General features: G+C 40.0%; 1 protein-coding gene across 3 annotated transcripts in view; it reads left to right on the forward strand.

Annotated features, from left to right (window-relative positions):
* Window positions 1-27749, forward strand: part of LOC113133519 (polypeptide N-acetylgalactosaminyltransferase 18-like) — a 121956-nt gene that overhangs the window by 67997 nt on the left and 26210 nt on the right. For all 3 annotated transcript variants that reach the window (XM_026312374.1, XM_026312375.1, XM_026312376.1), the window contains exons 4-8: window positions 1796-1982; window positions 9742-9939; window positions 18342-18456; window positions 23728-23913; window positions 25458-25595. In XM_026312374.1, coding sequence (XP_026168159.1) covers window positions 1796-1982; window positions 9742-9939; window positions 18342-18456; window positions 23728-23913; window positions 25458-25595 — 824 coding nt within the window. The remainder of the gene's footprint in view (window positions 1-1795; window positions 1983-9741; window positions 9940-18341; window positions 18457-23727; window positions 23914-25457; window positions 25596-27749) is intronic.

Raw genomic sequence — 27749 nt, forward strand, 5'->3', positions numbered from 1 at the left:
TCCCATTACGCAATTTGTTTTTAGTATTAATTAGTTATTGCTAGCATGCCAGCATACTAAGCTAAGATAGTCAACATGGTAAACATTGCACCAGCCACAGAGGATGGTTAGTTGTACAAACTAATTATACACATGGTATGTGTGTTTGCTTTACAAATGTAGCGAAATGAAAAGAAAAAATAAACTGAAGTAATGTCATGTTGACAGGTGTTTAAATGTTATTTTGATTTCTGTATGTAAGAATGCTTCCCCTCCCTCTGCTCTAAAAATATATCCTACTTGTGGACCAGGCATCTGGAAATTAATTGGTTCAACTGCCAATGCACTTGGCTTAATGACTTGATTTTTGATGTCTGGAAGTAATCTCACATGTATGTATAATAAGGTGCTCTTCAAATACTCCACTTTTAAATGAGCCCATCTCTCTTCCAGGTCAGCAGCAAACTGTGGCTCATTAAAGGAAAACAGAGAGACTAGAGAATCCAGGCCGCTGGTAATAATGAATAGAAAGGGGAAGGCAGCTGCTGTAGCCTGCGGGCAGGATTACAGTACAGAGAAATCACAACGAGGAAATGAGGATGTTCGCTGTTTCACTGTGGGCAGTCTGTGTGTGTGTGTGTGTGTGTGTGTGTGTGTGTGTGTGTCTTTGTGTGTGTGTTTGTCTGTGTGTGCAAGGCATATACTGTACGAAATCACTCAGGAAGAAAGACAAAAAACATCTGTGGACTGATCATCTGGCAGCATTTGTTTTATTTTTTAACACAAATCTTTTAGGCTCACAGTGTTCTAAAACTGTTTCTAAAGCAAAAAATAAAAATAATGAATCCTTTTTATTTGTATTTCTACAGTCAATCAGAAGGTCTGTGCTGAAATATTTGGATATTTTTGTCAAGCATTTGTTCAATCGTACCATAGTTTTTTTTCTTTAGTTTTCAGCAGAGCTCTAGGGATGCAAGCGTTGGTCAGTCATTTGTTCATTCCATGGCTTAGACTTGCACTTACAATCTCACAATCCAACAACTGTTGGATGATGACTGGTGTAAACTAAGAAGCGATCATCATATTTGCAAAATCTTAGCATGGTAGCATGTCATTGCAAGTGTGTTAACATGCTAATCTTAACATTCAGCTCAAAGCATTGGTGTGTGTAAGTGCAGCCTCATAAAGGTATTTGCATAGTTGTATGGTGGTGTTTTAATATACTGTTGTCCTTCTCTTTCTCTTTGAATGATTATAGTAATTTCATTTTGTGCTGTTTTCATACAAGGCAAGAGAACAGAATGTTGGCTGATATTTTGCAGTCAACATACCACTTTATCCTAAGTGCTGGATGGGAGTAAAGTCGGGACTCTGACCAAACAGTGTGTCTGAATTACTAATTTGGAAAAAAAAAAAAGCCTGATGCTATACAGTCTTATGTCTTTGCGGCAGCCACCCTCCTCCTGCACACCTGTAGATTCAGCATGTTTGTCCATTCAGTTTGGGCTTATGTTAATTTCATTGGGGCTTAATGAAATGTGAACGTGGATTATTGTTGTCAAATGTCTAATACATAAATGTGTTAGTAAACTGATGTTTTGGTAGAAGTTGGGCTCAAACTACTAAACAAACGTCACATACAGACTGATGTGATCCACAAGCACACCCGAACATAGATAGACTCACATCTGTTTTCCTCTCTCCAGTGGGGCTGAGGGAGTTTCTGTGAAGCTTTGTCGATACAACTGATGCTACAAATATACTGTATATATATATATAACTGTATATATATGTGTGCGTGTTTGTGTCTCCCCAGTGGAGCTGAAAGAGCACCTGCAGAGATTTGTAGACGAGACTAACACTCAGCACGGAGTGGGATTCATCAAGGTGGTCCGCCATGACAAGCAGGAAGGACTGATTAGGTCCAGAGTCAGTGGCTGGAGAGCTGCCTCTGCTCCTGTGGTGGCTCTGTTCGACGCACATGTGGAGTTCAACACTGGATGGTGAGCAATAAACATCAAAACTATAATTTAAGCCAACATCACCCAGCTACATAGTGGTAGTGTAGAGTGTAGTGCAGTGTAAGGGGTTTGAAAAATATTCATATATTCCAGACATCTTGTGAGGTCAGCTAGTTCACATGGTAAGATCAGAGGGTTCCAGTTTGCTGATTTCCTGATGTTCAAGGATAGGTCCAAGCTATATGCTAGGTTATTCATATTTGATTAACTTTTTAGAACAAGTCTACAGGAGGTGAATATTTGATACTCAAAAGATAGTATTTCTTTCAAGGATAGACTTGGCAATATTCTAGGTGATATTTCTTATTGATATTTATTAGTACCTTGTGCATATCCATAGCCTGGTATATCTCATTCCTTCTCAGCCATAAATTATTGAATGCCCCACAGTGAGCACCATTGCAGAGGGTAGACTGTTGGAAATACTGAAACATGTTCCTAGTACAGAAACACAAAGAAATTCTGAAAAACACTGCTAATACAGAAAACCTAACCAAGGCATCCATCAGTGTAACTGGTGCACTAAACAAGGAAGCAATCTTTCATTCTCTGTCCCTTCTTCCTTCCTCTTGTGATTTTGGGTCTCTGTTGTAAGTGAAGAGGATGGTGTGGTTTTTACATCCAAGTTTGAATTCATCACCTCCAGTCAATCCAGATGTGATTAAAACCAGATACCAAAATATCATCTGTGTAAATAGAATCTCTTGCATCTCAATTAGGAGACCATCAGATGTTATGCACTGCTGCAGGTGTATTTTCTATTAATTCCTCCTTATAATTTGTAGCAGAAAACAGCTACTTGAAGGAGCTTGCTGTGAATACCATGACACTGAAAAAGTGAAGAAAATAAATTTTTTAAAAAACAGACAGATGCTGAAAGCATTTATTCAACTGCCAGTTTGAAAGGTTGCTGATTAAATCAAAAAAGAGCCTTCTTTTCACTGTAGCCGCATTTGTTTTTCTTCAAGACATCAGTTTATCAGGGAGAGCAGCTGTGAAGAATTTTAACACTGAATGACAAGAAATCATCTATTTATAAGCTGGTTCATAAAGGGATCATAACCTTTTCCCTTTTTAAGTACTGTTAACAACTTGTGTAGCTCTAACCCATTTTTCTAAAAATGTATCATCTTGGCTGTTACATAGAAAAAGTTGATTGTGATAGAGGCTGGCAATGGTTTGATTTATATGTATGTATATAAAAGAGAATTATAGGTGGTGAAGATATTGTTTTAAGTAGTAAGCCTAATTAAACCTTCAATTCTGATGCACTGACAGACACTCTTAATTTGGCTGTGAATGGGGATGTCCAAAAAAACGAGATCTGGACTTGGTCAAATATCTGCCCCATTGACCGCGATCTCTAAGGGCAATAATGGCAACAATGGCAGCCAGACAGAATAATGATCGAGTGATTCTTTCCAGCTCTATAATCCACCACAGTTAGTGGGCGTGCACTGACAGCCTTTCCTTTACCCTGTGAAGACCTTTAGAGCCATTCTGAAGGCAGCAGGTATCTGTTCAATCTGCAGCCTCTGACAGGAGTGAAGCTGTGCACCATTATGCTACAATTGTGCAATCAGCACCGCAGTGCTGTAAAGTAACCACAGGGACCTCTGTGTTTATGTACACATGAGTCTTGTGGTTAAAGAGGATTAAAGCAATGAATGACTTTCACTATCTATATATCATGAGTGACAATGCATTATATCATTCACATCCACATCTCCAGTGAGCTAGACAGGATGCACCGTCTGTGCCTCACTGTCAAGTTCATGACAAAAGACCACTCTGGATTAGATGACAAATAAGCATATTTCCTAAAAATGCTGTTTTTGCAGTTTAGCTGCAAGAAATTACCAGTTTGTAACTTTTTTATATTTTACATTGCTCCATTACATGTGCCAGAATAGTTGGTCCTTCCTGTGTTTCATGCTGGAAAATTCACATTTAGACTACATTTACTCTGTACAGCAGATAATCTTGATAAGAATTTTCTTTCTTCTTGCATTCATTTGCATTTTACTGAAGACATTTCCATTCATTTGAATTGACTCTCTTTCCTAGCCTTTTATATTAATACCAAACCATGTCTTATGTCAAGACAAGTATCATGACACACAGTGGAAATAGTTCCTAATGAATCTATTAAGTACTAGAGATAATGAGAGCAGTAGTTAATTACTAACCTCATTAACATAGCTGGTTATGTTTAATCTATCACAGTGATGAGACAGCTGAGGTTGATACACATTATCTTTCGCTGCACCATTGTTTTTCTGGCAGAAATCAAGTGGTGTTTACTTTGAAACACAAATTTAATGTCTATCTGCCACAACCACTTAATCGCCTCAGGGTCGCCTCTTTAAAACACTTGGATACAGCAGCAGTGCAATAGCAGAACGTATTAATCATTTTGAGATGCTGAAAAATATCACTCACACACATACTCAAATGACAACACGCAAATACAGTAGATAATTGCATGGAGGTAACAGGTTTCTTGCTCTTTAACACACTTGGTTTTGATCTTTGTGGACACTTTGCCTTACATATATTTCCTGGAGACTTACACAGTGAAGCAATAGTTAGCACTGCACCTTACAGCAAGAAGGTTCTAGGTTTGAATATTATCCGACCCATGCCTGTGTGGGTTTTGTCCAGGTACTCCGGCTTCGTCCCACAGTCCAAACACATGCAGATTAGGTCGACTGGTGATTCTAAATTGTTGGTAGGTGTGAATGTGTTTGTCTCTTTGTCCAGGGTGTACACTGCCTCTCCCCTGAGTCAGCTAAGATTGGCTCAAACTCCTCTATTATCTTTGATGACGGATCAATGGGCAGGCCTCAACCCTCTCACATACCCTAACCCTAACCTTAAACTTTTGGGTTATCTCTTTAAGATTCAATGATTTAGATGGTGGGGACTACATTTTGGTCCCTACGAGGAAATGCAAGTGTAACAATAGGTTTCCATGCCTACAGTGTAGGAAAAACCAGCACACAAATGCATATTTGTGGGGACTTTACAATGACTTCACTCATTTCCTGTAGATTTACTCAAACTTTAATCATCCGAACTAGATACTAAACAGCAAACCTTACACCTGGGGTCTCCAACCCTGGTCATCGAGCGCTACTGTCTTGCAGGTTTTCCAACTATCCCTGCCCTTCAATTTTCTGATTGGCTGAACACACATGATTCAGGTAATCAGCAGTGGGTAGGGCAAGGATATCTGGAAAACAAGCAGGACAGTAGTGCTCGAGGACCAAGGTTGGAGGCCCCTACCTTACACTAACCTACACCTCACTCTAATTTTAACCATAAAACCAACTCTTAAAGGAGTGATGAACAAAAAAAAATGTTTTATAATGCCCCAATGTCCTCACAATAATGGCTTTAAATTGCCCATACAGCCATAGGAATTTATATATCTCTAAACACACACAAAGAAAACCCACACAAACCTCCCACATATTGCTAAAGAGGGGGTATTGTTCTATGACTAATGAAATCATTCTTGGCAGAGATACAAAAGAGCTCAGCTGGCGATTTTTTTTTTTTCCGGCTACTGTTTTTCCTGTTTTTTAACACACATTTTTAATAGCTGCATTGGCTTTGTGTCTTTTTCTAGTGCAGTATAGCCATGAGAAGGTAATGCTGTATTTGTGCCAGTATTATTAGCCCTCTCTGTAACACATCTGATTTCACATGTAGTAATTAACAAACTGTGTACATGTATTCTTCTTTTCACTTTCTTTTCTCCCTTTCCTTTGTATTCCTCCACCAATACCTTCTTTTTAATCCTCCTTCCTTGCGTGCCTTCCTGTGCTCTGACATTCTCTCCCTCTTTTTGTAGAAATTGAGAAATTGCTGTATAATTACCAACAAAACACTGACTACTCGATCTACATAATTGTTTCTGCCATACATTGCAATTATCTGCAACTATTTTGAGTCAAACACAAGTAATTATAGGGGATTTATGTTACAGAGACAGTCTGACTGTAATCACAATAACGTTCAATCATCTTGACCTGCTGTGTCTGGAACAGCACAAATAGGAGCCAATTTTACAGACTATGCTATGTAAGAAAACAAGTTTAGTCTTATCTCTCATGAAGAACACCAGGTCCATCTTGCCATCTTACCTATTGCAAAGTAAACAACCACAGAAGCATAGAATACCTCCACCATCCAGTCTGTTCTATTATATTATAACAGTTAGTATGAAAATGAATATGTGCAACACTCACACTCATGGTTGGATGCCAAACAGCTCTTCAGGACATTTGTCCAGTGGACACAAATTGGAGTCCAAGTGAATGCCACGGTCTCATAGCCCCTCCCCTTGAAGCCCCCCTCCACTCCACGCCAAAAAGGTTTCAGAAAGTTGTAACTAAAAAACAGTCACTGGCATTGTAAAAAAAAAAACGAGCAGCATCGTACAAGGAAGATCGTCATCAAAAAAATGAGTTGTCATTAAAAAAAAACAAAAAGTATCAAAAGATTGTCACTGAAAAACACACCATAATGCAAAATGATACAAAAATAAAATAATATATTTTTAATGCCCATTTGAAAAAAAGGTGTTTCAATGCCAATGCTTCTTTTTTCAATGCCAAACTTTATTTTCAATGCCAAAATTTATTTACAATGCCAATGCTTCTTTTTTCAATGCCAAAATTTATTTTCAATGCCAAAACTTAAAGTCATCGAATTGGCTCCATATTAGTTCACAGTGACAGGAGAATGACGGGCACAACAACTAGAATCCCCAGCTGGAATTGAAGCAGGCCACTTTAAAGACCACTTTGATGACTGTCCACCTTTCTTAAAATTGTAGTTTGAAATGAGAGACTTTCACACAGGTTACCTTAATCCTTCCTATATGTTTTTATTTGCAGAATTTTTATTCAGCATTGAGCAAAGAATTTCTTCTAGGCTGGCATCACGTGTGAACAGTGTAACCTTTAACTTTTTAATGTGGAGATCTTACTAATTGGATGACTGTATAAAGTCTTCCTCCAGAAACTACATTTCAGAAATTGTGTGGGCTGTATGTTTTTCATTTTGTGTGTGTGTGTGTGTGTGTTTGTCTGTGTGTGTAGAACTGAGAAAAGTAAGCCAGTGGCGAGGTTTACCTCTTAACGAACAATCAGCGTGCAGGATAAAAGAATCTCTTCTCCTCTCTGATTCAGGGACATGTGATTTTATTATCATATGCCTCTGTGGGGCTGAACTGATAAAACCTGAATGATTGTGAGGCACTGTGCCTCATTTCTGTTTTCTGTCTCATGGGACAGGCAAGGGTAGTTTGCATTTAGATGACAGCCTTTGGCATTTTGTCCCACAAGATTTGGAATTTAAAGGTATTATTTTTCTCTCTCTAAATGGCTGTCATGTCAGTACTATCATTTGTAAACCAGATGAATGGTTCCTTTCTTCAGAGTACAAAGATTAAAATTGTCTTATCTTTTTTATTAACCTGTTTTTTTCCATCAGGGTAGAAAACTAAAGAGTTTTTGCTTTTATGGTGTTAGTTGTTTTTTGTTTTCCTTTTGTTTTATTCTGTCAGAAAATGCGAAGCCCACCGGAAAATTAACTAGTCATTTTAAAAGATGTTTAAAGTTGTCTAAAGTTTTGCATGCAAAAAGAACAAATCTGACAAATATATTAATTTAAATACTGACCTTAGTGAATTACAGGGATTTTTTTTTTTGGTTGTTTTTTTTTTTCACTCTTCTTTGACAAGTTAGCAACTCCTTTCTATTTATTCATTTACAAACCTAAAGTAAATCCTTTATGATAACTCCATTCTGTATTCAGTACATTGATGATGTGTAACAAAATAAGAAAATACTTTCTGCTTTATGCCCTCCTAAAGTAACAGAGCCATTTTTAGTGAAAAACAGGTTCTCTGTGTTAGATTTCTAATGCCTGATCTAGAAAATCAATACAAACATGTGATTGGATTTTGTAGAGGTATCGGTTACTTTGAATAGTTTGGGGTTTGGGGTGGGTGGTTTAAAAGTGAGTGTGTATAGAACCACGAAAAGTAAGCCAGAGGCACAGTGTCTCACAGTCGTTTTACCTCTTAATGAACAATCAGGCAGAGAGAACATGAAAACTCCACATGGAAAGGAAATTCAGCATTTCAAAATGATTCAAACCTTGAACATCCTTGCTATGAGATAACAGTGCTAATCACCATACTGCCATGTCACCCTGAAAACTTCTCAGATTGAATGAAATACAAAGTATTTAGCAGTACTCAGAAGTTGAACCTAACTTGTTTAGACACTGTAATTTTGGTTAAATGGTAATTGGTCTTATACAGTGCTTTTCTTGGCTCAAGTGCACACCGTGGTTTCCACTATTCCAAACAATGAGAGCAGTGCTGCCATGCAAGGCACTGTCCTGGCCATTGGGATCACACACACTATCATTCACACACTCATGCACTGATGGAACCGCCACCGGGAAATTTGGGGTTCAGTGCCTTGCCCAAGGACACTTCAATATGTGGAAGATGGGAAGTGAACCACTGACCTCAACACCCACCTCTGCTGAGTCTCATTGACTGTGCATAATTTGTAGTCCAGGCTCTAGTTCAGTCACCTGTGTGGAGGTGACCTCTACTGGCCCCTTCAACTTTCTGTAGTTCCTCACAAAATCCTGGAAAGGCTGAGTAGAGTACACTGACATTTCCCTCCATATTAGATTGTGTCATTCCAATTTTACCAGTTCCATTCTGCCTTCTCTGAAGAGCCCTTGGCTCCACTCCTTCAGCCCTTCATTCAGTTCCATCCATACAGCTCACTGGTGTATTGACCCTCCTAATCCAGTCAGGACTGCACACTCACTCTCCAGTTTCTAGAGTGGACTGACAGCCCGCTTTCCTATTTCACTCTCTCCTCTTTGATGTTTCTTTTATCAAGTAATTTAGCTGTTTCTTAGTTTTTATACAGTTGTTAGGTATTAGTTTTATTTTTGTTCTTTGCTCTTTATGCCTGTCATCATATGTACTTTCTTATGAAAGTTTTTTGCCTGTAAATAGCATTGACATCTGGGCACTGTGGAGTCAAAAAGAACATCAAAACAAGCAGTAAAATGCACTAACAAGACCGTATCTCTGGCTTATACCATTGCTATGGCAAATGGTTGCCAGGTTACACATCTAGTGGACAGAGAACAACAGTGCAATGTCCAGTGTTGCATTTCAAAGGAAATGTAAGAGAAACAGAAAGAATGTATGCAATCTCCACCAATATCTGGGCCAGATTATCTGTTCATTTAACTGCAGTTTGGTGTCTAGCTGGTGCACAGTGGGTTTATCAGAGCCTTATTTTACTCAATTCAATTTCCTGTAGCTGCTTGAAACAGAGTGTTTGCTGTGTTCTAACATACTCATGAATACAGTCTGGACATACTGGTGCCACTTGCCACAATTTAAAAGGCACCAGAGGATTCTAGCAACATGACATGTGGAAGATGAGAAAGGCTCATCTGGATGCAAATGTTTTCTAACTTACAGGAGCTATAGCCAAACTAACTTGTCTTGAGTTAAAATAACATTGAAATGCATCTCTACGTATATTCAGTTCTTTATTTTGGGCAAGTAGAGTAGCAAGTTGAAAAAAATAACAATCTAAAAAAACTTTTTTGTTTTGTTTGTTCAGGACTGTTGGCTTGGAGCTCTGAACCACTGAATTCACTTTTACATATTGTCGTCCCACAGGGCAGAACCTATTCTGCAGCGGATAAAAGAGGACCGGACTCGGGTGGTATCTCCCTCTTTTGACAACATCAAATACGACACATTTGAGATTGAGGAATACCCGCTGTCTGCTCAGGGCTTTGACTGGGAACTGTGGTGCCGATACCTCAACCCACCAAAGTCCTGGTGGACGCAACGCAACCACACCGCCCCTATCAGGTAACTACAGGAAGGGCTGTAAGATTTTGTTTTGAATTTAACAAGAGCAATGCAAAGTCAAAGAAACCAATCATCTTATCATGAAAGAAAACACCAGCAAAATCATCAGGCATTGCAGTATTAATTATTAATCATTTGACTTGAAGCATATTGAAGTAGGTTTGATAAGATCACTTACTAAGCTCATTATTTATACATTATAATTTCTTGAACACTAATCCCCATGAACAATTATGTATGCAATTGCTGGTAAGTGTAATGTCAATATTCTAACCCATAAAAAACCTGGGGCATGCGGCACAGCTGCAAAGCACATTAAGTGTAACACATAAAGACTGGAGTCTCATCAGTTACACAGATTTAACCAGGAAAACAGGTAATTTTTGTCACTGGTGTTGCTCCACACTTGATGCAGCCCACAGTCTCAACAGTTAGTGCACATGCTCTGAAATTGGTATAATGATCCAGAATTTCAATACATGAAAGCATTACCAATATAAAGACTGCTTAGACATGCTGCAGAGGGTGCTACAGAAAAACACTTCAGCAAAAAAAGCAAATTTGCCTACCTACCGATATCTACAAGAGCATAACACATCTGTCCCTGTGGTCACTGCAAGCAGAGCAATGATGCAGCATTTATAGATTGGAAAGATCAATAGCCCCAGTTATTTCATTTTCTCTCTTAAGTACTTTTTCTTAAGCACAGTGTGTCAATGAGTTTGCTTACAAGAAATATTTATTTTAGTATTATCAACATTGAATAGCTTTGTGGGCTTTTGGTAAAGAAATTATCAAGTCCTCATGTAAATATCTATATTTCCTATGTAATTTCTCCTGATTAAGTGAGTTGTATACTGTTTCATGCTTGCCAGGGCCTAATTACCAGGCAAAGTGGGCAACTGCCCCAGGGTCCCATATTCACAGGACATAAATTGCTTTTCTTACAGTAATTTGATTAATTGGAGAATTGTTGGGGAATTTGCAGCTAAGGTGAGATGCATTATTGAAAAATTCCGTGACCCAGTTCTTCATGTGACCCAGCCTGACTTGTACTCAAATTTTTTTCCTAAAATTCTGTCATACCCAGAAGTATCAGAAAACATTTACATGTTAATTATTGAGCAAGGATCACACTGACTTGGGTTAGAACGTGCCCCACCCAATTTTGGAAACATCTACCTTTGTCCCACCCAAAAGTGAAACCACTGCACATCTGAAAGTTCAATTTTGAAAGCCTAACACCGACAAATCAATAAGCACCTTCAATTTGTTGGAGCATCTGGTTGATAGAGCAAGGTTCACTGCCACCACCTGCCGTCAGTAACAACTCAACTTTGGATGTGATAAATCCGTCTCTCAGTGATGCAGGAAAATGGTAAACATTATTAAACAATGGAAGAAGATTAAATCAACAAATGATTTTCAGATGGCAAGTTTGATGGTTTGTGACTGGTAACGTTAGTCTAATGTTGGCCTATGGCCAAGCTAGCTGGCCAACTAGCTATGGGAGCACAACATATATCAACAATGGCTAATTCTAGCTTTGAAAACGACTTGTTCATAAACATAACTTCCCTGTCTAACATTAATGTTAAGTTAGTCGCGTTTCAGTTAGAACTTGCTCAGCGTGTAAATTCCTTTACCCAATCAAACCACCTGACACTGCACCATCCACTGGCCCAAATCTCAGGCAGCCTTCCAGGTGAGATCAGTCTGGGACTGGTCAGGTCAAGTTTGAATGAACCTGTGGTAGTAGTAGCCTGCCAGCCCTATCAACCTACTCACCTCTTCTTTGGTCTTGGTCCACAAGCAGGCCGCAATGACAGGGGTTTCCTTCATCTAAGGACACACCTGCCCACTGCCCAAGTAATACCTCAGACACTGTACCTCCCCCTGTTCAATTGCACACTTTGCCAGGTTGGTGGCGAGCCCTGTCAGCCTCAGAGTTTCCAGAAACCTGGCCACTGACTGTGCATGCTCTGCCCTAGTGTTAACTTACGGAGCATGGACTCAAAGTCTTATTCATCCACTCCAGCAGCCCATCAATCTGTGGGTGATGCTGATTCGAGTGAATTTGATGCCCAATAACCCATGCAGTTCCTGCAGTGTGAGAGACATAAACATGGTGCCCTGAGCAGTCTGTTTTTTTAGGATCCCAACTTGGGAGATGGCCTGAGACATGGTCTGCACAACATTGTTTGCAGAAATGTTACTCAATGGCACTTCTTTAGGCTATTGCGTTGCATAATCCACCAGTACTAACATAAAGCAGTAATCTTGTGCGCTACAATAAAATGGCCTGATGACATCAATCCTAATTTTCTCAAATGAAGTCTTCATTAATGGTAGTGGACGCAATGCTGCTTTTGGAATGGCTGGCAGAATAACCAGCTGACATTCTGGGCAAGATCAACACAAATGGCGTACATCTCCCTGAATACGCAACCAATAAAACTGAGGCATCAGCCACTGTAACATTGTGTCTTATCCCATGTGGAATAAGATATTTCCCAGCAGCTTTTTCTCATCAACAACTGGGTGACTTCTTCGTTTGTGTGGGTGTCGTGACTCACTTGATATAATCTAGTCTGTAATCATAACAAAGTGTGCCACACCATCCTGCAAGTTCCCAATTCCAGCTGAACTTGGAAGCAAAGCAGGTCCAGGTTAGTACCTGGATGGGAGAATGCCTTGGAAGATCGGGGGCCGTTAGACTCCAGACTCTGGTGTGAAACTTGTGCCAAATCAATCATCTGCTGTGGCAACCACTAACTGGAGCAACCAATAGAAGAAATCATAACAAAGAGAGAGAATGTCTGCGCTGCCTCCGGGCATACCATGTGGCCACCAATATTCATCATTTGGTCAAAGGAGAAGCATAGAGTATGTCATAAGACTACTTGAGGGGAAAATCATCCATGGAAGACATACCAGAAACAACAGAGTTTCATCCAGATTCATTTCCACAGGAACTATAGGACTATAGGATATGTGTGAATATCCCCTTGTATAGACTTAATTTACCACTATGATGCCTCCACCAAAGCCTCAGGTCGAAACAGGTGCTGGTTCATCAACTACATACAGCCTGAATCCACCTAAATCACCCTGCGTGTACATCCTTGAATCCTTACCAGAATGCTGTTTGTCTCATCCACACCAATGAGGAGTGCTGGAATGCTACCTACCTATCTCCAGGATGGGGCACTCCCTGTGACACCTTCAACACCCCCTGCCCTGACATCTGATCAGCCCTGTATTGTACCTACATACCTACATCTTCAGCAGCTAGGGCTTGGCTCTCTGCCCAATTGCAGGACAGTGGGCCCATAGCGTTTTCCATCATGCATCTGGGAAGGAATGAGAGGCCAGTGCAGCTCCTTCCAGACGGCCATCTTGCTCCATGGGACTTCAACTGGGCAAGTGATCCCTGGAGCTCCCGCTGGCCCCTTGAGCTGTACTACTGTCCCTGTCCACAAGGCTAGGACTGGGTAAGTGGCCCCTGGAGCTCCCCTCAGACTGCTGAGATGCCACACTAGGACTGGAACTTGGTCACTCTTTCCCTGTGGCCACTGCACTTGATAAAGGTGCCATTTTGCTGGGCTGAAGTCTGGAGGCATCAGACCCTTAGACCTATTGCACCTAAATTGGTAGAATCTAAGCAGCATCTAGCTGCACCAATCAAACCCGCACAACTTCAGTCAGGCACACACACGCACCTAATGCAACCACTGCAGACACTACAGGCCATCTGTGTCACGTCATCCATACTACAGACAGCTCCGCAATATTCAACAGATTCTACACACAAGGAAAACACAAGGCATGCTGGGCACAGCATTACATTCTGAGTATGAATTATATGTATAATTATGTAACAGTATACAAAGCACTGCAAAAGGTCTTGCCACAAACTCTCAACAAACTGAATGGCTTCTCTCTTGTATGTTTTGTTGTATGAGTATTTTCAGACTTTATACAGTGTCTACATATAAAGTATCCAAATTTAAAGGTAGATTTGAGAATTTTTAGGCATTTTTAATACAACATTAAATAACATTTCTGATTCAGAATCAGTTTTTATTGGCAAGTATGTTGGACACAAGGAATTTGACTTTGGTACAACAGCTCTTAATGTGCTTGTCATAAGTCAACAATACATACATGTAGTAGAAAAATCTAAAATAAATATAGTAGAAATGAAGGTCCTGGGAGATTGTGGATCCTAGAAACCTGAAGGTCCACTGTCATCTGAACTGTTCTGAGCATGTTCAGCTCCAGGTTGTTGCGCCTGCACCACAGGGCCAGCTGTTCAACCTTGTCACCGTCTCGGACAAGACTGATGGCTGCTGTGTCATCTGTGAACCTCAAGAGGTTAACGGAGGGGTCCCTTGAGGTGTAGTTGTATCTGTAGAGAGAGAAGAGCAGGGGGAGAGCACACATCCTTGGGGGGTGTCTGTGCTGACTGATTAGGTGATAGATGTGGTTTTCCCCAGCCTCACCTGATGCCTCCTGTCAGAAAACTAGTTAACGAATGATGGTCTGGAATGCCGAGCTGAAATCCACAAACAGGACATGTGCAGAGTCCCTGGGGAGTTGAGGTGTTGCAGGATTTAAGCAGTGCTATGTGGACTGCATCCTCCACTGACCTGTTTGCCCAACAGACAAACCGCATGGGGTCCAGCAGCAGGGCTATGATGTGCCTCATGTGGGTCATGTAATTATTCAGTCCACTGATGGACAGCTATCTGGGAACTGGGATGATCATGGCGCATTAAAAGCAGGAGGGGACCACACCCAGCTTCAGAGGTGGGAGTGAGCGCAATTGCTGGTGTTGTGACCGGATTTGCTGATGAGACCAAACTTGTGATGGTACCCAAAAAGTATAGTTTTAACAACAGTGAAAATATAGTTTTTTCAAGTAAACATATTGACATCAGTTCAAAATAAATAGCAAGGTATGAGTTTAAAAACACTGTCCAAATGTGTTTATTGTGAAAGGAAAACACAAAAATATTATTTCTAAATAATAACATTAAAATAGTCTAATTATCAACAGACCATAACCTACCAATAGCCTAACATTGTTCTATGCAGGAAAAATAATCAAAACAAATATGTTTTCTATATTAATCCTAAAGAACAACCAGTTCTTTTTACATGTTGTATTTGTTTATTTGTTTCCTGAAGTTTTATCATGCCTGATTTGTCAATCCAGTTCTGCAGGGCTGTGTCAAAGACAGAATCATACTGGTGTTATTGACCAGATTTCCCTTTTCCTTGAAGGCGCCTCTTTGTACTCTTTGAAAACAAAGCACTTCCATGAACAATTGAACCTGCACCCTGTACAGGGATGAACATGAACACACACACTTCATGTGAGATGAAGTGTGCACTGCACACACTATTGTTGTGGTAGAGACAAGCGTTTACACCCCAAGTGTAGTGTATGCAGTGCATAACACGCATGTTACAACCATCTTAAAAACACAGCTGAAACGTTTGACTGAAGCTACACTGTTATGTACTGATATCAGTAAGACAGCTTTTCCCCTCCACAAGAAATGTCAACTTGTTTTAATATAGCAAGATCTCGTGGGAAGAGATGTTATAACAGGCTGTACATGCTCCTGTGAAATGCTTTTTCTATAAAAAAAAATTTCCCACTCACCCCTGTGGGCGGTCTTTCTTTCCTTCAACCTCAGGTTCTCTACCAGAGGCCTGGGAGTTTAAGGCTCCATTGCAGTATATTAGCTGTTCCTAGGACTGCACACTTCTGGACAGAGATCGCAGATAGTGTTCCTGGGATCCAATGGAGCCATTCTTCCAGTTTGAGGGTCACAGCCCTGAGTGTCCTGATTACCAGGGGGACCATTGTTGCCTTCTCCTTCCACATCTTTTCTAGCTCTTCTTTTAGCCCTTGGTATTTCTTAAGTTTCTCATGCGCCTCCTTTCTGATGTTGTTTGCAACAGTGTGTAGGCAGGCAGGGTGTACATGGAACACCACAACCAAGTGGCTGGCATAGCTTAAGGAAATTCTGTGCTGAGTATGGGCTGGAAGTTCAAAGATCAAAATGGGAAAACCCTGCTGAAGGTAGCCTGAGCCAGGCTAAGACCCTGTGGGACTTCCAGATATAGCCTAAAAATCTGGTAATGGCTAAATGACCAGACATAGTAGTGGTGGACAAATAGGAGCAGGATGGAGGCAAGAAACAGATAAGAAAGTGAACAGTCTAGTCTAGACCACAAAGTGGAATGATGGGGCAACTACTATTTCCTCACATTCATCCATCTGTCTCTTGTTTATTCAATCGCATATTCTATAGAGGGTTGCAGGGGGAAAAGAGTTGGAGCCAGTCCCAGCCGACTTTGGTGGCAGATAGTCAGACAAATTTTCATACCTACGGGCAATTTAACTTGCATGTGTTTGGAATGTGGGAGGAAGCTGGACAAAATCTGTCTCACAGACACGCAAACCTGCAAACTCCACCCAGAAAGGCCTCAAGTCAAAGGGTACATGCCCACATTCATTGCAGTGGAATCAACAATGTAAATTAAATGTTGTTGAACACGGTTGAAAACACCATGTACTTTTTTCAAATTTTAATGAAATATTTTGTGATGTCAAATTCATGTTGCTTACCAATAATTAATTAAAATCATTATTGTTTTAAAATATCACATACAGATAAACATGAATCTATTAATGTATTAAATCTAGTGATTTAGCAGGGTTCTGCACACATGACACTGTACTGTTTGCCTGTCACATTCTCATTAGGATCTGAGCCCCACCTATAGGTATGATCCCAGAATCCAAAAGAGAATCAGGTCACCTTGGCAGGGTTAATTGCATACATTTAACCAGCCAGAAGTTATTAGACATGGAGCAGGAACACTCAGCTAATGTTCTCCAGTCACTGACAACTGTAATAACAAGGTAAAACTGCCTCAGGGACTCTAGTTGGTAACAGGAGCTAAGATAGCATGTAGTAATTAACCTAAAAAAAGTGAAAGTCCTAAAGGGGTATAAAGCTAGTATAGCTATATAAAGCAAGGGTATTAAAGCTGACAGCAGAGAGACCTTACAAAGTCTGAAGTTTCAATAAAGTTCCTGGCAGAGATCAACACCAGCTATGCAGCCTGGATTGGACAATATAAAGTAACTACTGATAATAAAATTTTGTTAATATTATACCCATTACAATCTGGGCATAATAGAAAAAAACATAATAATGAAGTGTAATCTATGAGTGACACCAAGGGAAATCTCTACACTGAAAAACATTACTACATTTTAGCATTTTAGGATTAGTCATACTGTTGTGGTTTTTTTTGGTAAAAATAACAGGGGTCACACAAAAGTAGTATAACACATTACAATGCAGAAGAAGTAGTATTGTAATGTAACAAATTATTTTTAAATGATAGCAACTAGTAATACACAAATTATTACATCTGGAAGTAACTTGTTCAACACTGGTGGTGCATATGCTAATGTAGCTGATACTAACAACGTACATCATCTGTGTGTATATGTGAGTGTGGACAGGGTGGGTGTGAGGTGACTGGGACACCCAGGTCACACATGTTGGTATAATTTATCAGCGTCTCTGACACTCAGGAGGAATGAAATACACTCAAATAAAAGGGATTATTCCTTATTTGTACAGTATATCACATGTTGGTTGTGGAGCAATATAGTAAATGTGCACTCAATATAATGTACAGTACTATGAAACTATGATTGAGAATAAATGGTTTAAAAGGGGAGACATGAACTGTTATTTCATTGTGCTGTTATGTGAAGGCTTTGGTGAAAAGAATGTGTTCAAAGCCGGTGGTGTGAGAGCCTCATCTCTATTAGCATTTGTCGGTTTCACTGTTTCTGGCTGTTTGCCAATCTGTGTATCCGCAGGGAGGAGAAATTCACCCAAACAAGCTGTAGCTGCAGCGGTGCTGTATTTCATATTGATAAGATGAGATGTGTGGGACTGACAGTATGAATACTAATAGGAGTTATTTTTCACTGCTGTTGATTCAGTTTGATGTTGATGAAAGATCTGTTTGCTTATTCCCCCGGATTTCCTCAAAATGTCCTGAATTTGTTGTGTTAGGTGAAAGCATGATTTGTAAATATAATGTACTTACATAGTTGTATCATGAAAGGTTTATGTTAAAGCATGTACAATAATGTGCGGCATACTTGAAAAATAGGCATTCAGGGTCCTAGTGAGGGGCTAAATGCAAGTTAGAATCTCCTCTTGTGACTGTCCCTTGAAGAATATTTAGCATTTAATGCCACTAAATGCTATGCATTGTGCTTAAAACAAAACATTTTCTCATCACTTTATTTTGTCTGACCTGGCTCTTATCACACTGTTCTCCCTGTATTTCAGGAGCCCCGCTCTGATTGGCTGCTTTGTGGTTGACAGGAAGTACTTTGAGGAGATTGGTCTGCTAGATGAAGGCATGGAAATTTACGGTGGAGAAAACGTGGAGCTTGGCATCAGGGTGAGTCAGCTTGAGAACTTGTATTTTTTGAGCTCCACATCCATGACAACCATATGTAAGCGTATCACACCCCCAGCATTTCTTCATACAGTAAAAATGTCAACATGTCAATGTGAGTCCCACATATCAGTCATTATCACTGTCCAAATTGAATTATTCTGAATAGCAGACTTGGCCAGCATACAGAAACAGGAGAATGACCTTTCATTTGACAGAATGGGGCCTTTATCAGGTCATTCATATTATTCATTCAGTCTGACTCAAGCAAACTGAGCTCATAACTAATGATGCTGCAGATAATAACAATGCAGTGAAATTATATTTGAAATACTTTTTCTGTGAAATAGAATGAGATTACTCACCATTTATTCCATTTTGATAAATGTAACTTCTCTATTATTTCTGCTGTTGTTTCTGTCAGTATTTCAAATTAACAGGTTGTATATAATGTTCAGTAGGTTAAACTGTTGTTTTAATGCCAGCAATTACTGCATGGGTTTTATCTCTAATCAGATGTCCAGAGACATGGAGTCGCAAGTGCGCTGCTCTTTTGAGGATGCAGCTAAACAAATACAGGAGACATTCAGGAAATACTGTTGACTGAGGCACAGCAGGAGTGATTTAGGCTGGATTCACACAGACATTTGGCAGGCATGAAAAAACACCAGGAGCGGTGCTGGTGGGAGTGTGATGTTTCATGTACTGGTGAGACAATGAAATACAATCCAGTATGTCCAGTTGGAGGGACAGATTTGTCTTTGAAGTGTGTGTTTAAAGACTCCAAGACGAAGCACAGTGATGTGTAATACCCACATAGGTGGCACACTTGTTCCATAACTGCAGTTGAATAAGAAAGTGTGTGTTTTTTCATGTAGTAAAAGTGTATGTGAATCCAGCCTTACAGTGTATTGTCAGAAAAGCATGGGTCAGCCTTTTAGCCTGGACCTAACTGATGCTGAGCCAGGCTGGTGGGTTAAGACTCTAAAGAATACACACAAAATGTATAATTCTCTCAGGCTTGACCATGTCAGGTTCGGATTTATCGACCAGCTGTGGACAATCAATGATAGCTAAAGGAGAAACAGTTGGGTGATGATTGTGCTGTGTCCTCTCTCCTGAAAGAGAGAAACACACTGCAATGCAGCTACGCTGTCATTAACTTTACACCTATTGTGTCCCAGTGTATAGTGTTATAGCTGTTGCTGCACCACACCAACTTCCCCCTATTCTGTTCCTACAATTCTCTCCAATAAAAGAAATTCATGTGGGTGGTGATCGATAAACAAAATATGACGTAGACAGACATGAAGCTAGATGGTCCAAATTAATCCAAAGGAGAATGAAACACATTTCATACTTTCTTGCTTTCTAAATAATAATTCTGCTAAGAGAAATGGTAGCTATTTAGACATGTTGTTGATGAAAAACATTATCCTAGTCCATCATACCATCATATACTAGTTCTTCTCTGACTTTGAACAGGCATGTTAGATTTAGTTTTACACTTTGCACAGTTTTCAATACCTTAATATCTGATGTTTGTTATAACTACCCATAAATAGACATGTAGTAACTTAGGTTTGAGCCTTACCAGAACAGTTAGGGGATAATAAAGTAATATGACAGGGAGTCTGGACCTATCCTGACTTGACGTTCTGTATTACCTCTTAGCAGAAGAATGGCTCTTGAATAATGTAGATCATTTCATTTCCATCCTGCTGCTTTTCAGTAAATGATTTGGTCATGCATATAAAGTCAACCACACCAGCAGCGTGTTTTAAGCATTTGTGGAGCAGCGTGAAATGTAACAATTAACACTGACTCTGAAAGACACTGCACCACCAGTCTTCCTTGTCCCTGTACATCTGTGCACTTGCAGTGAATTAAAATGTTCACAGACATCCACCATCCTTAATTTGTGAACTTAGCTTCTATATACAATTGTAATGATAAGTCAAGGCACCCAGTTTCACTGTGAGCTTTATGGTTTCATTTGAGCTATAGTAGCTCAGGAAAATAAATAAATCAATAGGCCTAAGATCCTACTTCAGCTATTCCTAAATTTATCAGCCTGCTTCTCTGGATTAAATACATGAAAGCCTTAGTAGCCCTCAAACACCTCTGATGTCTCATGTTTGTGTTGTTTTGGGGGTACCTTTTTAAATTTTGCAAAACACTTTCAGAATGTGCAGTGAGACTTTACTCCATACCAGACAATGCTATGAAAAGGTTAGTAAATAATAGTAATTAGTTAATTAGGTCAGTCATGTTGCAGTGACTACAGGAACTGGCTGAGTTCAGCTTAAGCTCAGACAAGCAAAGTATAATAATAATAGGAATGATAGCACACCAAATCTGCCAAACAGTCAATATGACTAGGTTGGGGTCATTGGCAGTTTTTTTTTTTTGTTTTTCATAAAAACCTTTTGTGCAGGGCTCAGCCTTGACTTTTTCCGTGTGGGGCTTGAATATCAAACCTCTATCATCTTGTATTACACTAGTCAGAAATTGGACTTCTGAAATCTTCAATCTTCACAGCTCCTCACAGTGCACTACTGACCAAGAGGTTTTTCTGCAACCCTCAGAGAGGTTATACTGTGTTGAAGAACTCTTTGGCATTAAAATATTTTAAGTTTATGGTCCTGCTGTAGACACAAATTGTTTGGGCACCTGTTGACATCAGCACAGGGGAGTCTTGGCTTGTGTATTCAGTGAAGCATTAGGCTAGGAGACCACGAACAGCCAGTCTGTCTGTGGGAGGAGGTGTTACCATCATCACCACGACCCCGGTAGTCCATGTTTTTCTGACCTACACCAGATGCTCCCCACAGCTGCCAGCTGCTCTGCCCACATTACACTTTAGCCTATCCACTGAAAGAAGGCCAGGAGTCACACGTGCTGCGAATCAGCTGCCCTCTGCGGCTTTGACAACACACGCTGCACTGAAATGAACCTGGAGAGCTACTGTTGAGCTTGTGTGGTTGGGGGCTGGTTCATGGCTGGAGCTGGTCGGGTTTGCCATTCTCTGTCTAAATGTTTGGAAAGCAACAGAAGTGTGTGTGTGTGTGTGTATGTGTGTGTGTGTGTGTTTTACACCATTCAGTCAGAAACTGACTTTGAATACAGCCCCAACAAGCCCACCTAGACACACACAAACACATCATCGCCAATTATTTGAACTAGAAACACATTAAGTAGAGCAAGAAAAAGTAAATATTAACATTTTTGCTAAAGTAGCAGACAGCAGACCCCCCCCCCCATTTCTGATCAATGTTTATGTAAATCAGCAAAGATGCTTTTGACAGAATCAGTTCTGCGCGCACGTCTCAAGGGCACTGCTCTTCTTCAAACTACTTCCTCATGTGTTAAGTTCAACCTAAGGTTTAAGTCAGAAAACAGCCACTGTATTCTATTTCTGTTTCCTTCATACCAAACACAGGCATCTCTTTGTTATCAGCAAAGTGATTCTTCCCAGTTTCTGTGCAGGTGCTCCATATCTCTAGCCTGCACACTCTTCAAGATTTATGAAGCTTCATCTGTGCCGTGCTGTAATATTGTGCAAATTTAATGCTCATTGTCTCAGGCCAATTTTTTTTTTTTTTTTATCACAGTAGGTGGCCCTCCTCTGCATGGTTTATAATTCACAACTTAATTTGTTAATGCATTCCGCTTCTCCATGAGTGAGCTTTGATCCACAACAGACTCTGAGACAGTTAGGGATGTAAATGTGCCATGTTTTGTCTTGGTGACAAAAATCATCCAGACACCAGTTCTACATGCATACACATGGAACTGCAACTACTCGACAGCATAGTGATGATCTCTGTTATTGTCTCTCCCCCTGTATTTCCTTTCCTTTATCTCCTAGGCTACTTCCTACTTTGTCTCTCATCTCTTTTATCCATTCCCCCTCTGTGTCTCTGTGTTTCACTCTTTCCGAATCTCTCTTCCTTCTCTTTCTTTTCACTGTCCTCTTTTTTCTTGTGTCCGTCTCTATCTCGGTCGACAAACAGACACACTCGGACTTAGCTTGTTATACTTGAAGAATAGCTCCTTATACACCAACTCCATGTTGTAAATCCTTTATAAAGAACATAAAGGTATTTCAGAGAGAAGCATGTATTATCTTCGAATTTGGCTCCAGTTTGTGCCCCTGCCTGGGCACTAAGGCAGCCCTACTGTTGTACTGCTGCTCTGCGGTAGCTCTTTGCTTTGGAAGGATACAGAGAAGGAGGCTGGCTGGCAGGGGGGATTAAAGTGCAAACACACAAACAAAGTGCAAGACTAGAATAGAAAGAACAGGCATTTCTATTCAAATCAGCATTCTCCAGCGCTTCTTTGGTGAGAACACTGAACCCCTAAAGTGCCGACTGCAGAATTTCAAGCAGTGGTATCATGGAAATTAGCACAGGTTTATTTCATAAAAGTCACGAACGTGTGTTACCGTGGCAAAGTCAGCAGTTGATTAACAACTGACAACTGATTACAAGAACATTTACATGTGCTTGGTGATGAAAATGTCAAACATCTGGACTAGTTAAAACACTGAAAGAAGTGTCAGTAAGTATAAGCTATGAGTGGAACTGAAGTGTTAATCTAAAGGTACAAGCTGAGTAAAAACTGCAGTAGTTGACCAGTGAAAAGTTTAAAATCGGTGTGACGGATTGAGCTGGAGGTGTCAGCTGTAGAGATGAAAGCAGTGAACTGTCAGGTGGACAGATAAAAGCACTGGAACAGTCAGATGAAGAATAGGAGATGAATACAAGTAAAATATATCAGTTTACATAAGCATTTAAAGTATTTGGAGAATAAGAGTTTAAAGCATAAACAGGAGTCTATACCTATAATATCCTAATAATAGTATAATACAGCGAAAATTAACTTAATTAATTAATAATTAATAAGAACTGTGGAAAGACACAGTACCTAAGAGCCGCATGCTTCTGTTGCGTTCATGGAATTTCATATTTCATGGGCCTGTTATGATGCTAGCTAGATCTTTGTAGGCATATTTGACAGTTAATGCTGTAAAGACACAGCAGAATGGTGTATAAAATAGCAAGCACCTGGATGTGTATTCTCAGTACTTCACCGTCTCATATCTTTTTATTCATATTCTGTCACGCAAGCTCAGTCAAGGAAATAATCTCCCTTTTTTGAGGATACCAGTTTATCTGCCATGATCCAAGCAGGTGCTGAAAATATCCATACCTTCATTTCGGAAAACACTGAAGTCACTCAGCTGTGTGCGTTTTTGTGTGTGTCACAAAGGTGTGGCAGTGTGGCGGCAGCGTGGAGGTCTTGCCCTGCTCCAGGATCGCCCACATCGAACGTGCCCACAAACCCTACACAGAGAACCTGACAGCCCATGTGCGTCGTAACGCTCTGAGGGTGGCTGAGGTCTGGATGGATCAGTACAAGAGTCACGTCTACATGGCCTGGAATGTTCCACTGCAGGTAAGCAGAACCATGGAGTTTAATGCTATGCTTGTTCTCTGTGTCCGTGGGAAGGGTTTGTGGGGGTGTAATTGTGTGCATGCTTATTCAGAAGCTGTGTCACATCTCCTAGCAACTGTGATTACTGCCATCTTAGAGGTCCAGTGGCGAATCAGTTGCATTGTAAGCACAAGTAGTTTATTAATATATAAATACTGTAGATAGTTTTGATTTAAAGGTGTGTTACTATGACACCTTAGGCTCTGATCAAACACTTTTTGCAGTTTGCAGAACGCCAGACATATCGCACTACATTTTTTTGCTGAACAATTAACAAAATAAAAGTTTCCTCCATCTCTTAGTGTATTACTAGGCAACCACCAAAGCCCTTCCTGGGCCTTGTCATACAGTTCCAGGAAGTGAACAACAGCCACCACTGTTTTTTTCTCCACATTGTTTCCCCCTTTTCATCATCACCACCAAGCTGCTAAAACACGCCCTGTCGAATCAACTTAGCTGGCCTGTTCACACAACTGACTTTACAAATACACCCTAGAGAAAATCAGCCCAGTCTCTACACTGGTTTTGACCCATCATTGTTATGGCTCCATATAGAGAGGGTGGGGAGACTAGATTTAGCTTTTTTCATTGCTGTCACAGTTTCTCTGTTGATATTACCACTAGGGGGTGCCTGAGGAAGAAATAACATTCAACATTTCATTTTTAACATTTGTACATGCACACTACACTGTATATCACAATGCATGATGACTGCACAATCCACTGTATTTTCTTAACAAGTATTGCCGAATTCCCTTCTCTTCTGCCCCTCATAACTCATTACAGCATACAGACCTAAATCCAACTGAATAAAGAAGTAGACCTGCAGGTCACTGCAAATAATTTAATAACTCTCTTTATGTCTCCCTTTCTTTCTCTGTAGCTTCTTTGCTGCTTACTTCTTAAATCTAATCAGCACTCTACTTGTCCTACTTTTACCCACTCCAATTTCTGTCTGCACTCTTTCTCTTATGTCTCTTCAGTTTGGCTGAGTTTTGTTTCTTAGGAATGGTGCCTGCATGTATTATTACCTAAAGCAGGGCTTTGGCTAACATTTATTATGACTATAAATTGATTGGTCTGTTTCTGTTTTGATGTATTTACTTTCTGATTTGTCAGGAAGTAGTTCAACTAACAGCCTCTAGTGACTGAGGATGCTTTACCTGAAAGTCTTCCCTATTGAAAATACTTGCATTTACTACCTCACCACAATTTCAATCTTACTTAATTTTATTTTTCATTCTTTGCAATGCTTTTCAAAAAGTATGCTCCATTCAGACTCTCTTCATTGAATGATATCAAGTCCTTTCTTTCTGGTATTGCTCCTTAAACATTTCTTGCGGACTTCCAAAGGAAATGATAGTGCTAAAAAGCACCCAGAATTCTGCACTGTTTATTGGTGATTTCTTGCAACACTGGTTAGCTTATTATATTTATTGTTCTGCCCTAGGTTGTTACCGAAATACCCAGTGTACAGTAAATGTGTGGATGTGTTCTTTTTTCAGAACTCAGGAATAAACATTGGAGACATTTCTGAGAGAAAAGCCCTGCGGTCCAGGCTCCAGTGTCGACCCTTCAGCTGGTTCCTCTCAAACATCTATTCCGAGCTCCGATCGTACAGTGATACAGTGGCTTATGGAGTGGTGAGTTCAATTTTTTTTTCTTTTTTTCAGGATGCCAGAACTTTTATTTTTTTCTTTGTGGACAAGTGGTGGCAGAGAGGCAGACAGGAAACAGGGGAGACAGAAGTGGTCGAAGTACACATAAAGGAAGAGTCTGAACACCATACACTTCCCCACTCAGTCCCCAACGGTTGTTACACATATCAGAAACTCTTCAAAGCAGAACTTAAAGTATTCAGGAGGATTTGAATTCATTATGAAATAGGAACAAGACACTCCTTTGGCTTTATCAAAAATGAATATGCTTTTGTTGTGGCAGATAACCACCAAGAAGTTATGAATGGTGTAAGTAGCCCAGTCAAAAACTATGGTGTGTTAAAAAATATTTTCATGCATTTTGTTCTCTTGTTATAATTCAGCCAAAAACACAACAGCATTAATAATAATAATAATTAATAATATATAATAATAATCAAATGATCATTTTTCTGTGGCTCTTTCTCATTACATTCTTCAAGCTATGTAAATACAATTTTTTCAGGTCGAAGGGGCTATGCGTGTTTTCCTACCGAAAACTAAACCGTATAGACTGCAATTGTTCAGTTCAGTCAGATCTTAATTTAAATAGCTATAAAACTGAATTAATAAACACCTTCTGATGACTGAACGGTTGCATTAAAACATAACCTCTCCTAGTACTTCAAGCTGTGAAACCTCAACTTTTCCATTACTGCTAACTGAACATCCAGCATGTGATATACAGTATGCTTCTGTGTTGTAAGAGTGTACTTTAGATCACAGCAGCAGGGTATTGAAAGGGTGAATCTTTTAACGCCACTTAATTTCTGCATGGCTTTTCTTCTCCTCAGCTGACAGCTGTGGGAGGATTTTGCATAATTGAAAAATGACAGTAATCTGTTAAATGCAGGGCATTACTGTCCTGACTGCTCCTGCTGATAGAGAAAGAACAATTGTACTTCACCAAAATAACCACAGAAGTACACATTACTTCCAACACTGCTTTCATTTTAACCTTTTCAATTCCTCATGGCATGACTTGAGTCGTCTTTAAGACCTCGTTCTTTCAGCCTTACTCTGCAGAACTTGAAGTCTGTCATCGAAGAAATTAAAACATTTCTGAAATGATGGAGGAAAAGAGCCAGATATGGTTCTCCTCAGACATTGGCAGCAGCAACTGAGTCTCTAGCTCTGAAAGCCACCTCTGTGCCACCTCTTGTGTTTGTTGTTCGATAAACACTTCAATCCCAGTGTGAGCCAAATGGAGTTATTTGTTGACTCTATTGAGCATGTGTGGGGGCTTGGCTTTGAGTGTGTGAGAATACAGCGTTGCCACAGTGACAACTGAGAGATGTAGATATGAAGTTTACATATTTGACAAAAACAAACTCTCACAGGAAATGGCAGTTGGAGAGAGCACAACAAGTGTTGTGGTGTTATAACCATCTGTGAACGCTGTTTATACATTCATCTCTTATTTAACATAAAACAAAAGCTTGAGAAATGCACTGCTAACACAACACTGAGCAAAAAAAAAAACAAAGATTTTGCGAAGATTTGTCAAACTGACAACATTTTCACACATTGTCAAGAACTCAGGCGCTTGACATCAGGATTAGCTTATACTTTCTTCTTCTGCCATCAAACTGAATGGGAAATTGTGTCCAAACGTTTGACTGCTACTGTATGTTTAAATTTTATTAGATGTGAAAAAGCAGAACAGTGGTTTGTAATACAATCAGTGTTGAAGTAATGTGTTTTGCATGTCTACTACTGACCCTGACTACCTCCTATACTTTACAGCATTGCAGTGGTAGCCACAGCCCTGGGTGGTTTGGGACAGCAAAGTCCTTAAAAGTCCTGGGTTCAGAGTCTTGCACAAGGGCACAAGACTCAGAACCAAGGCCTAGCACTTTGTACAGTAGCTGAGCCAGGCCTTTGATCTGTGTGTGGGATGGGGTAAGAAAAAAGAGAAATTCCCCCTGGGGATCAATAAAGTATCAGATCATTAAACCAACATAATATGTGGCAGAAACATAAAATAATGTGAAATAGAAAGTTCAGCTTGACTTGTACAAAGTGCCAGCCCTGGTGCTAGCAGGGGTGCAGAAACCCCCAGAGGACATTAGGTGATGTGGCTGCAGAGGAAGACAAACT

The sequence above is a fragment of the Mastacembelus armatus genome, chromosome 6 (genome assembly GCF_900324485.2).
Source record: "Mastacembelus armatus chromosome 6, fMasArm1.2, whole genome shotgun sequence".
In the NCBI taxonomy this organism is placed as follows: Eukaryota; Metazoa; Chordata; class Actinopteri; order Synbranchiformes; family Mastacembelidae; genus Mastacembelus; species Mastacembelus armatus.